Source organism: Hirundo rustica, chromosome 4, assembly GCF_015227805.2.
Source record: "Hirundo rustica isolate bHirRus1 chromosome 4, bHirRus1.pri.v3, whole genome shotgun sequence".
Taxonomy (NCBI): Eukaryota; Metazoa; Chordata; class Aves; order Passeriformes; family Hirundinidae; genus Hirundo; species Hirundo rustica.
This window is the reverse complement of record NC_053453.1, coordinates 74,430,997-74,444,318: the sequence shown is the minus strand read 5'-3', so window position 1 is coordinate 74,444,318 and position 13,322 is coordinate 74,430,997. Positions and strand designations below refer to the sequence as shown.

Below are 13,322 nucleotides of genomic sequence, written 5' to 3'. Positions count from 1 at the left end.
CCAAAATTCAGCGATGCCTTGGCTTCGGAACGCCGTCTTTGTAACCGAGCTGCTGATCCTGTGTCACGGCTCAGGGAATGCAGATCCTCCTCAAAAGGATACACAAGTGTTAACAGTCCGTTGCTTGTAATTACATTTTGGTTCAAAGAGCTTGTAATACCAGCAGGAAATGCCAAGACATTTCTTTTCACGCTTGCAGCAGGGTAGGGGCTCGGAGAGTGGGTTTGGGGTTTGCTCTTGGTGTTTTGTAGTTACTCAGTGTAGAGCATCTATTGATCTGACCTTGAGGAGAAAGTGGAAGTTCTTCATAGTTTCAATGACTGAAAAGTAGGTTTATTACAGTGAATTTTAAGTGTTTTCTGGATGGAGGTTGGTTCCTGGAGAACATGTGGCTGCCTTGCTGCTGTGGGGTTTTAAACTGTTCCAGGCTGGCTCTCTGAAGGTCTGTAAGTGCACAGAGCTCATCAAATTGACTGTGGCAGTAAAAACCCATAAAGACTCGTGCTTTTATGATTGGGGTTAGGAAGGCCTGGCAATGGAAGGCTCCTAAAGGCACCAAGGGTTGCCCTGGCATGCACTTCTCACAGCAATCCCCTGGGAGAAAACTCCTCCAGGGATCTCAGTCCTTTTGTTCAAGTCAGTCCTCCTCCTCCTGGTGTTTCACAGCACCAGGGTTTAACTCTGCACCTTAGGCTGGGTAAAGATTTCTATGGGACTTTAAGTTCCAGCTCAGGCTGTGCTACAAGGAACACCTTAACCCTAGGCTACCCTTGTGACAAAAGCATTTAAAATTAAAAACATGCACCCGGGAGTTTCAGGTTGTGATCTCTCCCTGCTTGACTAAACCTTGATCAGCCCCATCTTGGGTGAGTGCTCCAACTGCCAGAGCACTGGATAAAAGGAGGAGGCTGATTAACACTTTTTATCATTAATTATTAGAGCTCAGGGCTGTGGGTCACTTCTCCAGGATGCAGAATAATAACTCAATTGCTCTCTCTGCTGAGAATGGCAATCCTGGTCCATCCACCCAAACTGCTTTACTGAACCTTGTAGATGGGAAAATTTCTGATAAAATATAAGAACAATGCAAGTGAATTGGCTGTTTTTAGATTATTAAAGAAGATGGATTTGCCTCGCAGGAACTTTAGTTTTCTGTTGAAACCAGGGGAAGCTTTTGGTTCTGGTCTGAAGGTTTGCCAGTTAATTGCTGAAGGTGTATCTTTCAGGGTGGATCCTTCAAGAAAATCTGATAATAGCTCGAAGAACAGGAAAAGAAAAAAAAAAAAGGGAAAAGCAGACAGAATTTGCCCTAATAGTCTTCTAGGGCAAAGATGTGAAAGAGAGCAGGATAGTACCCATTAAATGTACACACAGGAAGTTAAAATGTATTTCAAAGAAAACATGAATTTATTATTTTACAGATATGCTTGAACAAAGTAGCAGCTCTGCACTGAAATTAATATGAAATCTAAAATAATCACAGTTTATGATTTCTCTGAATGATACGCGATCACTCTTCCACAGTGCACGTGACACAATCTGAAACATTTACCATTTACTGGAGGGAGAGAGACGTGGCAGGGTTAGGACTGGAAGGAAGGGGACAGCAGTGTCATCTGGTGCCCTGAATGCCAGGTTAGCAGTTGCCTGTGTCCTGTGGAATAAGGGAATTGACTTCTCTGGCCACCACGTTATTGCACACCATAAAAGCTCTTTGCTTCAGACCCAAAACAAGTTCTATCCCTTGGTTCCTTCCTGCTGTTCTCAGCTGCAAGCTCCCTTCTGGCTTGGCTACAACCTGCCCACCTTTGGGAGATGGAGTTGTTAGGGTCAGGTCTTCGCCCTGGTTGTTGTATGGGGCAGTGCTCCGTGTAAATATTGGTGTTGGATCAGCAGTGGGCTCCCACAATGTGCACAGAAGGGTGACTGCTCCAAAGGACAGAAATACTGCCTCAGAGACACCACTTCTCAGCAATGCATGAGACACAGGAAGTTTTGTTCCAGCCACGCTGGAAGCCAATTCCAGGAAGCAGCAGTTCCAAGGAAGAAGGATTTCACTGGATTCTGGCAATAACAGATGTCCACAAATGAAATGGAGGTGAGCTACAAGCCTGTACAGCGCTCCAGCACAACTCATGGAACAGAGGAGACCTGCCAAGCAATTTCATCAATGGAAACCTTTCAGAATCAAGCCAGTGTCCAACAGCAGCTGGAGAAGGCAGATTTCCTACTCCATCCAGAAGGTCCATGCAATTCCCAGGCAGGGGCTTGGACAAAGTGCAGTCTCAAGGAGCTGGGAAGGGGAAGAGGGAAAAGGTCTTTGCATTGCTCAGTCCAAGGGCAGCCCTGTGTAATTAGTGCAGAGAGCAACTGAGCAGAGTTTTTTATGCAACCTTACATGATATGCATTAGGGAAAGCATTCAAGATATTTCAAGATTCCTTCTCCTCCCTTCTGTTCAATTTCAACTCGCAAGCGAAGCACTTTTTCAGAATTTCTTATCACTGAAGTTCCTCCTACACATTTTTAAGACTCACAGAACACTGGTGGTGGGGAAAAAAAAAAAACCAAATCCAGAGCTAAAAGCAGATTTGGCACCTGAAGCAGATTCACATCACTCAGCTCACCTCTGCTGCTGTTCCAAAGATGGAGATGCCTGGCTCCCTCTCTGTGCAAATGCAAACCCCTTCCTTCCTTCCTTCCTTGGAAGAGGTGCCACAGCCCTCAGGGCACAGTGGCTCAGCAGCACCTTTTCTCTGAGCAGCTGGCACCACAATTTTAACAAGTAACAAGGCAGAGCTCTGCCACAGGCCGATGGACAGAGCCCAGCATTCCTGCAATCAGCAGCCCCCACGCTGACGGCCTGGCTCGTTTCTCCTGCCAGCAAAGCAGGAACTCCCTGAGGTCTGTGAGGACCATGCCAAGGAATCCCATGGAAGTCACCATGCAAGGCAGCAAGTACAGCAAGCAAAGGGAGTGCTCCTCTCTCTGCAGTGGATGGCACCTCTGAAAAGCGAGGCTGGGGGACGTTGGAGCTACCCTATGGATAAGCGGGGTTTGGGCTCCTCTTTTCAGGCCTTGCACGCTGAGTGCATGGCTGTGACTGTGGAGAGGTGCTGTAGCTTAAGGACCTTCCCTGTGTTATATCCAAGTCTTTCCCAGTGCCCGTTCTTCTGGGAACTGGAGGCAAGCCCTTGTCCTGTGCAACGAGATGGAATGGTAATTTCCTTCTCTCTCCAGCAAAAGGAAAAGGATTCAAATCCCATTTCAGCTGCTTTTAGAAGCAGCCAAGCAATCCTTGTCCTGATGAGACAAAGGAGAAGAACCCCAAGCAGTGGTAAGAGTGGAAGAAACTGCTTCCCACTGTGGATTTCACAGGAGGGAAACACATGCAAAGAGTGTTACTGCAAAGAGGTATTTTTCTGCTCCCGTTCATGAAGAGAAGGATGGAGAAACAGAGAAGGAGCTCTTTGACCTGGGTAACTGAAAGAGCACCTGGTCTGCTTCACACACAGAGCCTGGCACAACTTAAGAACAGAATTTCAGCACACATGGATGCTGAGATTTGAGTTAAGAACTCCAACTTCTGTGCAGAACATCTTGTTTGCACCCTGAGTATGGAGCTGTATAAAGCAGGAAGGAGGAGACAGAGCCAGAGCAGACCTGTTTGTGATACTTCAGTGTGGTGTGAGCTGACTGTAATTAGGAAAACCAACTCAGCTGTGTTGGCTCCAAGGCTTTTCATCATATACACAGGCTGATTTGTGCTTCTAAAATCACAGTGGTCTGGAATTAAGACACTCCTTGCTAAGCCCGATCTTGGACATTAATTCCTCAAGCAAACCTTGCTTCTCTTCTTTGGAATGTCTGTGGAGACACAAGTCTTATCTTTCTCTGGATAGCCTGAGCTAGGAGAACAGAGGCAGTAGAAGGTGCATGTTGATAGGGAAAATGGGGCAGGCAAGTCCCAGCTGCTAATTCATGTCTACCTGCATGTTAAAGAAAGAGGAGGGACCAGAGGTCAGACTGTATGGGGCATCCCTGAGCTGCAAACCACGTGAGGGATGAGGGGAACTAAAGAACTGGAAGACACAGACGTTTGTATTCTAAAAGACCAGGCCTGGGGATCTGGGGCTCTGCTACCATCCTGGCTTGACGATCTCCTCTTTGAATCCTTGCATGCAAGGAAGGAGCAAAGGTGGACTCTGACTCTTTTTGTCTGGCCCTTGTTCCAAAGAAGGGCCCCTCATGGAAGCTGTGCCAGCTGGAGCAGGTGGATGTTCCTTGCAACAGCTGGGATCAGACTGGGTGCCAAAAGAGCCTCTTGCTGCAGCACTGAGTTCTGGGCAAAGACAACTCTGCCAATTCAAACTCTGTGGTGGTTTCCTCTGCTTCTGAGAGCAGGCTGCTGGCTCCCTGGTGGGATGTGGAAAGGCAGGGGTGTTCTCAGAATGCTAAGTAGGGAGAAGGGAACGACATAACTTTCACCTCAGCCCTGCAGCAAGTTGCTCTGGCTACTGCAGCTTCCTTGGAGGGGCCCTGCCTCTCCACAGCTGCCGGATGACCGCAAAACAGAACTTTGTTTCAGACTGACAGTGATGCAGTGGCAAATCCCCAGGCAAAGGGAATTTGGTGAAGTCTGTAGGCACTTATTCTTCACGAGGAGAATGTTAAGGCTTAAAGCCTTCTCTTGGCAGGGTGCCACCACAGCCCAGCCTCTGGTGTGCTGGAGTCCCAGCCTGGACAAACAGCACATTGTACAAACGGCTGAGGGTGAGGCTGTGTGGGGGAGAGCTTCCCCTCAAACACCTCACAAAGAGGGGGGGTGGGCTCCCCTCATCTTTGCACACTGAGTGTGGAAAAGAACGAGCTGTGAGAGCTGAACAAAACTGGGACTGCTGGGACAAGCCTGCTCCTTATACCCTGTTTCCATTACGGCTCAATTACGGCTGGCAGCAATGCACGGTCACAGCTGAAAGTCTGTCAGCAGCTGGCAGGATGGCAGATGAGCAGCAATAAAATTAAGGGGCTTTTAGTGCTGCCACAGGGAGTTCTCTTTAACGTTAGCTAGGTTAGAAAATCCCCCCAGGTCCCTCCCCACTCTTCCCCTCTTCCCTTTCCAAACCCCCTCACAGCAGATCTTTAGGCACACCTGCCTCGACCCCTAGCTCCAGTTTTCCTTTCCAAAAGCCAGTTGCACAGCATCATCCACATCCTGCACTACGTAGGAAGCCTGCAGCAGGCTGGGGTCGGGGCAGAAGTCCCGATGTCCATGGAACACCGTCTCCTCTGTCTGTGCCTCCGTCCTCCTGGCAGCGTCGCCGCTGTGGCGGTAGACGCCGGTGCAGACCAGAATCGACTCGCAGCTCTCCACGGAGTTGTTGCAGTCGTTCCTCAGCTCCAGGGAAACCTCAGCCTGGGGGCTGGCTGCCTGTGGGCTCCTCTCCAGCCCAGCCTGGAGCTGGTTCTGCCGGGCTGACTTGAGGTAGTTGTTGTAGAGGTTTGCCCCATAGATGTCAGACATGGGGTTATCCCTGGGCAAGGTCAGAGTGGAACAGAAATGAGAAACAAGCACGTGCATCTCTCTCTGGTGCTGGGGGACTGAGATTAAGACATCACTGAGGGAGGGAGGGGTGTGAGATAGCTGCTAACACCAAGAGGAGCAGCTGGAGCGAGCCAGTGACTCCTGCTCAGGACATGTGCACCCCTCGAAGGGGAGACAGCACATCCCAAGCACCCACAGCAGTTTCAGCCATTACTGAATTATATTCCCTACATTCCCAAAGTGTTTGGCCAAACTGAGCTAACAGTATTATGTCTGGGTCCCTTAATTTTGTCTTTAATTGAGTCAGTGCACTCTGCATCCCACAGCTTTGCTGTGTCGGGCACAAAAAGCTAGCAAGCCTCTGCTCCAGGGTGTGAGGCTCCAGAGATACCACGGGAATTCTGGTGTTAACTTTACAGATATCCAGAGAGGGGAAAAGAAAACAAGCAAAACAACAACAAGAGCAGTCAGTATGCAACTCCCCAAGGAAAGCAGCAGGAAAAAATCTCTTACCCAACTGCATAGAGGCGTTGGATGGGAGCCTTCCAGCCCTGCTTCCCTGCCTGCTGCTGGATCAAGTATTGGGCATAGCGGTAGGTGACTGGGCTGGGTTTGCCAATCAGGGCCTCGTACTTCAGCTCCCTGCCCGTCACCTTCTTGTAGATGCTCTCCAAGCAGAGAAGGAAAGTGCCATGGCCAAACCTGCCCCAGAAAGGAGGTGATCAGCATTCCCAGGAACAGCACCGACGCGGCAAACGCTCCCTGGTTGTTTGCTGCACGTTGTGGATGTGCTGTCCGCACACACCCCTCCACAGGCAGCAGTTTGGCTTTTGCTCCTTCCCCAAGTTTTAGTCTTTCATTTCTCACCCAGCCTTCAGGTCTCTGCTGCTAACTACACCGTACAATCAAGCCCTTAAAGCATTCAAATGCTAAGAAAACACACTAGGACAAGATGAGCTGCGCGAGAGGAGTATGAAATAGCCTACACCAAATCGCACACGTGCTTTTCACCTGGGCATCTTGGCTTCAGCCATCCACAGGAGGTCCATGTTGCAGGCAAGGATGGGCAGATGAGGGTATGGCACGTCCCGCAGCTCTGCCCCAGGGTTCCCATTGCTCAGGAGCACATCAGTAATGAGCTGCAGGCTCGTCTCCCACCTCACTGGCTCGCCAAACAGAATCACCCCTGCAAGATTTTTTGAGAGCTGTTTGGAAAACTCACAGCATCCAAAAGCCACCTGCTAACAAAACCCCTCCCCTGCTGGGCCGCCCTGGCAAGTTCAGCTACCAGAGCCACGTGCACCTCTGGCCTCAGACACTGGCACACAGCACAGGGAAAAGCTGCCTTTTTATCCATCTTTTTCCAGCAGTGAGGCTGCCTCCTGGCTGCACCCTCTGAATCTGCTGCCCATGGACAGCAGTGAGCTGTCAGCACGTCATCATCTCCCATCCCAGCTGGCCTGGCCTGGCTCTTAGCTCTGCTTGCTGCAGAGTAAACACAGGCCACTGCTTACCTTCTATAGTGGGGAAGCCAGTGGTTGGAGGAGGCTGCCAGGAAAAAAAAGGAAGGCTGGATTAGTAATGCAAAACCCAGTGCCATCTCCAAAACCAAACTAAAAATGCCTCCTTTGAACCTGCCAGGGCAGTTCCATAATAAGGCAGGACAAAGCCAGCTGGAATCCTGAAGGAATATTTCTTTCCCCCATCCCAGATGGGTTTTCACAGATCTTGTACTCCTCTCCCAGAGCTGGAGTTGGAAACCCAACCATGTCGCCCCTCACTTCGAGGAACAGCAATGGAGGAGGCGTGGCATGAGAAATGAGAGGGGAGAGTCACTGCCCTTCCTGCAGCAGCCAGCTCTGGGAAGAGCAGAGGCTGCTCAGGGTCAGTGCCAGGCTCTTGCTGAGGCAATCAGCAGCGGCCAGCTGCCCCGTCCCCTTGCTGTGTGCTGTGAGCTCCCCTCCTGCTGATGCCTCAGGAAATTACCAGTTCTTTCGGCCTCCGGCTCAGGTCCACCATGTCTAACAGGGGATACGCCTTCCTCAGGGCCTCTATGGTGACCACGTGCTTGAACCCCAGGCTAGTTCAGACCATCAAGGAATGTTGTGGACACTGGTTTGTTTGGGTTTTGGGGTTTTTTTTAAAGTTTTTCTTTAAGTTACTTGCAGAGGCATCTGTAGGATTAAGAAATGCAAGTGCTAGTGACAGAGCAGCGTGGTAGTGCATAACCAGACAGGGACACCTTCCACTAGACCAGACTGCTCAAAGTCCCATCGTATTTGAGCTCCTTCAACTGCTGTCAGATCCTGGGGAAAACCTTACCTTCTGCGGGACAGCTGGGAGTGATCCCTAATGGGCTTTGCCATGAAAGAACGGGGGGAGCACAAGTTTATCTCTAAAGTCAGAGACACCTAAAGCTGATGGGAGTCCTCGTGGTCACATCCCACCAACAGAGCAGCACCCACGAGAGAAGCCATGAGCGTGAGAAGCCAAACACCGGACAGGGGAGCCAGGAAGTGACCAACATGGACATCAACAGCACCTGAGCCGGTCCATGAGGACGCTGCCCCGGAAGGTAAGCCCCATGACCTTTGTGTTTCCTTGTGCTTCACAAGCTGAGCAAGCGAGTGCCAGGCCCAGGGGCAGGGCAGGAGCAGCAGCCTTTAGCCGGGACGCCGCAGCAGCACGCACAGAGCACCACGAGGCACAAAGGATACTCGTAGGCGTTCTCCTCCAGCGGCCCCTGCCCGGCCACCAGCATGTACCTCTGGTGGAACTGGCTGAAGAGCTGCAGGGGGCTGTGCGACAGGACCACCTGCTCCGGAGACACCTGCGGTTCGGAGGAGAGCCTGGCTGGGACCCGCGGGTAGGGTTTCTCCCCCTTGTCGGCATCACCGCCGGCTGCCTGCCCCCGTTCCGCCCCCGGGGCCGAGGCCAGGCCGGGCACTCGCGGTGCTTCCCCTGCCCCGTCAGCATTACCTGCAGCCCCAGCGCCTGGGACAGCTCCCGAGCCTTGGCCGAGCGCAGGCAGTTCCCGGCGTTGGTCAGGAACACGACGGGCACCCGCAGCCGCCCGCCGCTATCCGCCAGCCTCTGGAAGGCGCGGCGGGCGGCGGGCAAGGGCTGGCTGCCCCGCACCAGCACGCCGTCCACATCGAACAGGAACCCGAAGGCCGGCGGCTGCAAGGCGAGCGGGAGGGCACCGTCAGCCGGGAGCGTCCCCGCCCGCCCCGCGCCCGCCCCGCGCCCCTCCGCGCACGCACCCGGCTGCAGAGCCCGCGGGCAGGCGGCCCCGGGCAGCGCAGCAGCGCCCGGCCGGCCCTCAGCGAGCCGCGCAGCGCCATCCGCCCCTGCCGCCGCTGCGGGACTACGGCTCCCGTCAGCCCTGCCGTCGCTGCGGGACTACGGCTCCCGTCAGCCCCTGCCGCCGCTGCGGGACTACGGCTTCCGTCAGCCCCTGCCGCCTCGGGCACTGCCCGCTCCGGCGGTACAGCTCCCATCTGCCCCTGCTGCTGCCCTGGGACTACAACTCCCATTCGCCCCTGCGGCCTCGGGCACACTGCTGCGCCGGGGCTACAGCTTCTGTCCGCCCCTGCCGCCTCGGGCACGCTGCTCCGGGGCTACAGCTTCTGTCCGCCCCTGCCGCCTCGGGCACGCTGCTCCGGGGCTACAGCTTCTGTCCGCCCCTGCGGCCTCGGGCACTGCCCGCTGCGGGACTACAGCTCCCATCCGCCCCTGCGGCCTCGGGCACTGCCCGCTGCGGGACTACAGCTCCAGTCCGCCCCTGCGGCCTCGGGCACTGCCCGCTGCGGGACTACAGCTCCCATCCGCCCCTGCGGGCGCGCCGCCGCTCCCTGGTCACGGCCCCCAGCGAGGCGCGGGCCGGAGCGGGGCGGGCGCACGGAGGCGGTCAGCGTCTTCCACGCCGCATCCTGCCAGCCTCCTGCCAGCCTCCTGCCGCCACAGCGTGGTTCCGGGGAATGGTGTTGCCAGGGGAGGGTGCCGCCCCTGGCTCGGGGCAGAGCGGGGTTCGCGTTTGGGGAGGGCTGGAGGGAGGAGCGGGTGCTGGGAGCAGCCCCGGGGCTGGCAGGAGCTGGATGCACAGGCGGTGCGCCGGCTGCGAGCGCTGCCGTGGTAGAGACGTGCAGAATCACGGGCGAGGAGAGATTTGGGCGGGAGGGAGCGAAAGGCTTCGACCGCTACAATGCGATCACAGCGGGTTTGTCCGAGCCCTTCCCGAAATCAGAGAACAGGGGGCCCGGGATTCCTGACAGCACAGGCCGGGCCCAGCCTGCTGGCAGGCTGGCATGGTTCCTCCTTGCCCTGCCTGCTCTCTGCGTTCCGAGGGGTCGTGCCGCAGCTCTGTCACCTCTGTGATCGCTGTGTGCCCAGGGCAGGGGTTGTCCCGCTGTCCCCAGCAGTGGTGAGTGCCACCTCGGGTGCTGTGTCCTGTCCTGACCCTCTCCCTGCACTAAACTGTGCCCAGAGAAGGGGCGAGGGTGTGGAGTTCTGTGAGGGGCAGCTGAGGGAGCTGGGGCTGGAGGAGAGGCTCAGGGGACACCTCATGGCTCTCTGCATCCCCTGACCGCAGGGAGCAGCCAGGTGGAGATCAGGCTCTGCTCCCAGCAACACCAGGATGAGAGGACAGAGGCTCAAGGTGTGCCAGGCTGGACATCAGGAGGAATTTCTTCACTGGAAGTGTGGTCAGGTATTGGAACGGGCTGCCCAGGGAGGAATCACCATCCCTGGAGGAGTTCAGGAGATGACTGGATGTGGCACTGAATGCCGTGGTCTGGTTGACAAGGTGGTGATCAGTCAGTTTGGACTCGATGACCTTACAGGTCTTTTCCAGCCTTCAGAATTCTGTGAGTTGCTGCCCTGCCTTTGCTCCACCTTTTCTATGCAAACCCTTTTTCCTACAGATAAATAAGTTTCTCTAAAACTCTGGTCACTTTTTTTTTTTACTCTTTGACGGACTGCGTCCCTCTTCCCTGCACCACGAAACAGAAACCTTGACACTGAATTCAGCTGAACCCTTCCAAACCTGGGGAAAGTAAAAGGTTCGTTTCACATCCATGGAGATGAAACAATGTTTGTTTGCTTTCTGACTGGGCTTAGGATCTCCTGAGTCCCTCTACAGGCCAGGTTTAACAGGCACGACTTTGGGCATCAATTACACAGTGTAATTGTTTGTTTTTACGCTTCCATTGCCATGAACACCGATCTTAATTTGTTTTTGACCACTTTAACACCAAGAGCCCTGTTTGCAGAGCTATTAAAGCACTGGCAACTCCGAGATTTACATTTGTACAGATGGTTATTCCTCCTTAAGTGCTTTTGCCTTAAGTGAATTACCTACCGTTTATTTTTTTGTCATTTCCTCAATTTGCCGGGTTCGCTTTTTAATTTCTCTGAAGTGTTTGCAGCTCATCCTGCTCTGGCAAAATTTATGCTGGCCTTGAAGACATCACTGAAAATATTTAGCTCCCTGAAGAACCTGGGCTTCAAAGCTTCTTCCACCAGCACAAGGAAAACCCAAGCTGCTCTGGAGCGTGCTTTCTCAACCGGGAAACTTCTCAGCTGTACAAACCAGAGGCTCCAACCCTGGCTGGCGATGAAAAATCTTCAGAGGGGGAGGCAGAGACTTTCTGAAACGAATGACAAACACAGGGAGCCTTGTCTCGGGTGCTTCTCACCCGGTGGTCCCTCCTGGCAGAGTGAAGATGGGATTGATTTGCCGGGATTTCTGCTTCGGGTATTTGCCAACGCGTGTGTTTATGGGGTTTTTAATGGCACAGCAAGTGGGACGGGATGTTTTGGCTGCTGGTTTGGGTCGCTGGTTTCGGTGCCTCTAGACAGGACTGCATTGGGGGGGGTCTGTCAGTCCCTTTTATTTTAGGTGGAGGGATAATTTTGCCCCCTTTCTTCCCCTTCCCAAGGCTTACAAAAGAGCAGGGAGAGACATCCAGAGAGGGTTTCATTGCTAATAAAATAAAGTAAAAAAAGTTTAGTGTATTAAATATTCAGGAGTTTTGGGGTGGGTGGGTTTGGAGTGGGGATGGGGGTTTTGGGGGTGGGGGTGTTTGGGCCTGGGAGGTTTTGGGGAAGAGGCTTTTTGGGGTGAGGATTTTGGGGCTGGGGTGTTTTTGGGGTAAGGGTATTGGGGATGGGGGTTTTGGGGGTGAGTGTTGTGGGGGTTTTGGGGTGAGGGCTTTGGGGCTGGGGGTTTTGGGGGAGAGGGTTTTGGAGTAGAGGGCTTTGGGGATGGGGTGTTTTGAGGCTGGAAGTTTTTGGGGTGAAGGTTTTGAGGCTGGAGGTTTTTAGGGTGAAGGCTTTGGGGGTAGGGGTTTTGGGGGAGAGGGGTTTTGGGTATGGGAGTTTTGGGGCTGGTTTGTTTTTTTTTTGGGTGAGACTTTTTGGATTGAGGATTTTGAGGCTGGGGTTTTTTTTTGGGTGAGGCTTTTTTGGGTAAGGCTTTTTGGAGTGAGGGTTTTGAGGGCTCTGGGGTTTTGGGGTTGGGGGGTTTTTGGGGTGGGGGTTTGGGGGACTGGGGTTTTGGGGCCGGGGGATTTTTGGGATGGGTTTTTTGGGGCTGGGGGTTTTTGGGGGTGGGGTTTTATCCCCCGGATGCGGGTTGTGATCCTGGCCCATCCCTGCGGGCGGCGCTCCCGCTCCACGGCCCGCAGCGCTCGGGGTCCGGGGAAGGGAAGGAAAGGGAAGGGAAGGGAAGGGAAGGGAAGGGAAGGGAAGGAAAGGAAAGGAAAGGAAAGGAAAGGAAAGGAAAGGAAAGGAAAGGAAAGGAAAGGAAAGGAAAGGAAAGCAAAGGAAAGGAAAGGAAAGGAAAGGATAGGAAAGGAAAGGAAAGGAAAGGAAAGGAAAGGAAAGGAAAGGAAAGGAAAGGAAAGGAAAGGAAAGGAAAGGGTCCTTCTCCCTTAAGGCGTTGGGGATTTCTCTGTGCCTCCACTCCGAGCTTCCCGTTCCTCATGCTGTGCGTGGATGGCCCCCCCCCGATTTCCTCTGCAGCCGTACCCCAAATACCCCTGGGGATTGTCTGCCTGCCCTTCTCACACCCACAGGAGATTCCCTCCTCTTTCCCTGCCCGCACTGTGCCGGGATGTGTCTCCCTCCCCCTTTCCTAGCTCACTGTGGAGGCAGCTGCCCACAGCCTGCCTTCCCCCGTGGGTCCCTGTGTAAACTTTGCAGCTCTGTTTTCCCCGGGCTCACAGCCCTGTCATCACCCCCCTCTCCCTGACCTTCTCACACCCCCCTGGAAAGGCAGCCTGCTCCTTTCCATCTCTTTCCCCACTGCAGAGGCTCTGATGGCCTGACCCAAGCCTCCCCCCGCGGTTTATCTCTCCTCTCCCCGTGCCGCAGCCTGCTCATGGGATGATGGACAAGCTAAAGGTGGAGAAAATACAGTAAAATGCCTCCCTTATCCTGTAATGACCGAGGGGGAGGACGCAAGCTGATAAAAATGACAAGCCAGGAGGATTGAGAGGCAGACCCTTCACCTGCCTGTCCCTCAGTGCACGGAAAGCACTCGATAGACCTGCTGTGATTGCAACTGCTGCCAGCCTGGAAAGGAAGGAATTAAGGGCTCAGCCAATTAGAGCTACAGGTTTCTGACCAAAGAAATGTCCTTCTGCTACCTGTGAAGAGGCTAATTCGGAGATTTTACGGGAAAAAAAAAACTGAAGCAGGCCGACCATTTGGAGCTGGTGGAAAAAGGCATCTGCAGCCCTGTGTTTTATGGCCAGAGAGGTTTGCTTAGCATCTGG

The 13,322-nt window shown here is 53.8% G+C and overlaps 1 protein-coding gene and 1 long non-coding RNA gene across 4 annotated transcripts; one reads left to right on the top strand and one right to left on the bottom strand.

Annotated features, from left to right (window-relative positions):
• Nucleotides 1–1,384: 1,384 nt before the first annotated feature.
• HDHD5 (haloacid dehalogenase like hydrolase domain containing 5) lies at nt 1,385–8,894 on the bottom strand. Of its 3 annotated transcripts, none has more exons than XM_058420297.1 (9): nt 8,808–8,894; nt 8,524–8,724; nt 8,262–8,374; nt 7,531–7,624; nt 7,059–7,092; nt 6,556–6,730; nt 6,058–6,246; nt 5,152–5,533; nt 1,385–2,293 (listed from the first exon to the last, which is right to left on the bottom strand). In XM_058420297.1, exons 1-8 carry the CDS (start codon nt 8,886–8,888, stop codon nt 5,164–5,166), a joined length of 1,257 nt encoding a protein of 418 aa, XP_058276280.1. In that variant the 5' UTR covers nt 8,889–8,894; the 3' UTR covers nt 1,385–2,293; nt 5,152–5,163. The 3 variants fall into 3 exon arrangements, with proteins under 3 accessions (XP_058276280.1, XP_058276281.1, XP_039918703.1); XM_058420298.1 differs by having other exon boundaries at nt 1,385–2,151; XM_040062769.2 differs by having other exon boundaries at nt 1,385–5,533.
• A 759-nt stretch (nt 8,895–9,653) lies between these two features.
• Nucleotides 9,654–11,478, top strand: LOC131378538 (uncharacterized). Its single transcript, XR_009207777.1, has 3 exons — nt 9,654–10,409; nt 10,552–10,604; nt 10,962–11,478. It is a non-coding gene; the product is annotated as an uncharacterized LOC131378538 (long non-coding RNA).
• The last annotated feature ends 1,844 nt before the right edge of the window (nt 11,479–13,322 follow it).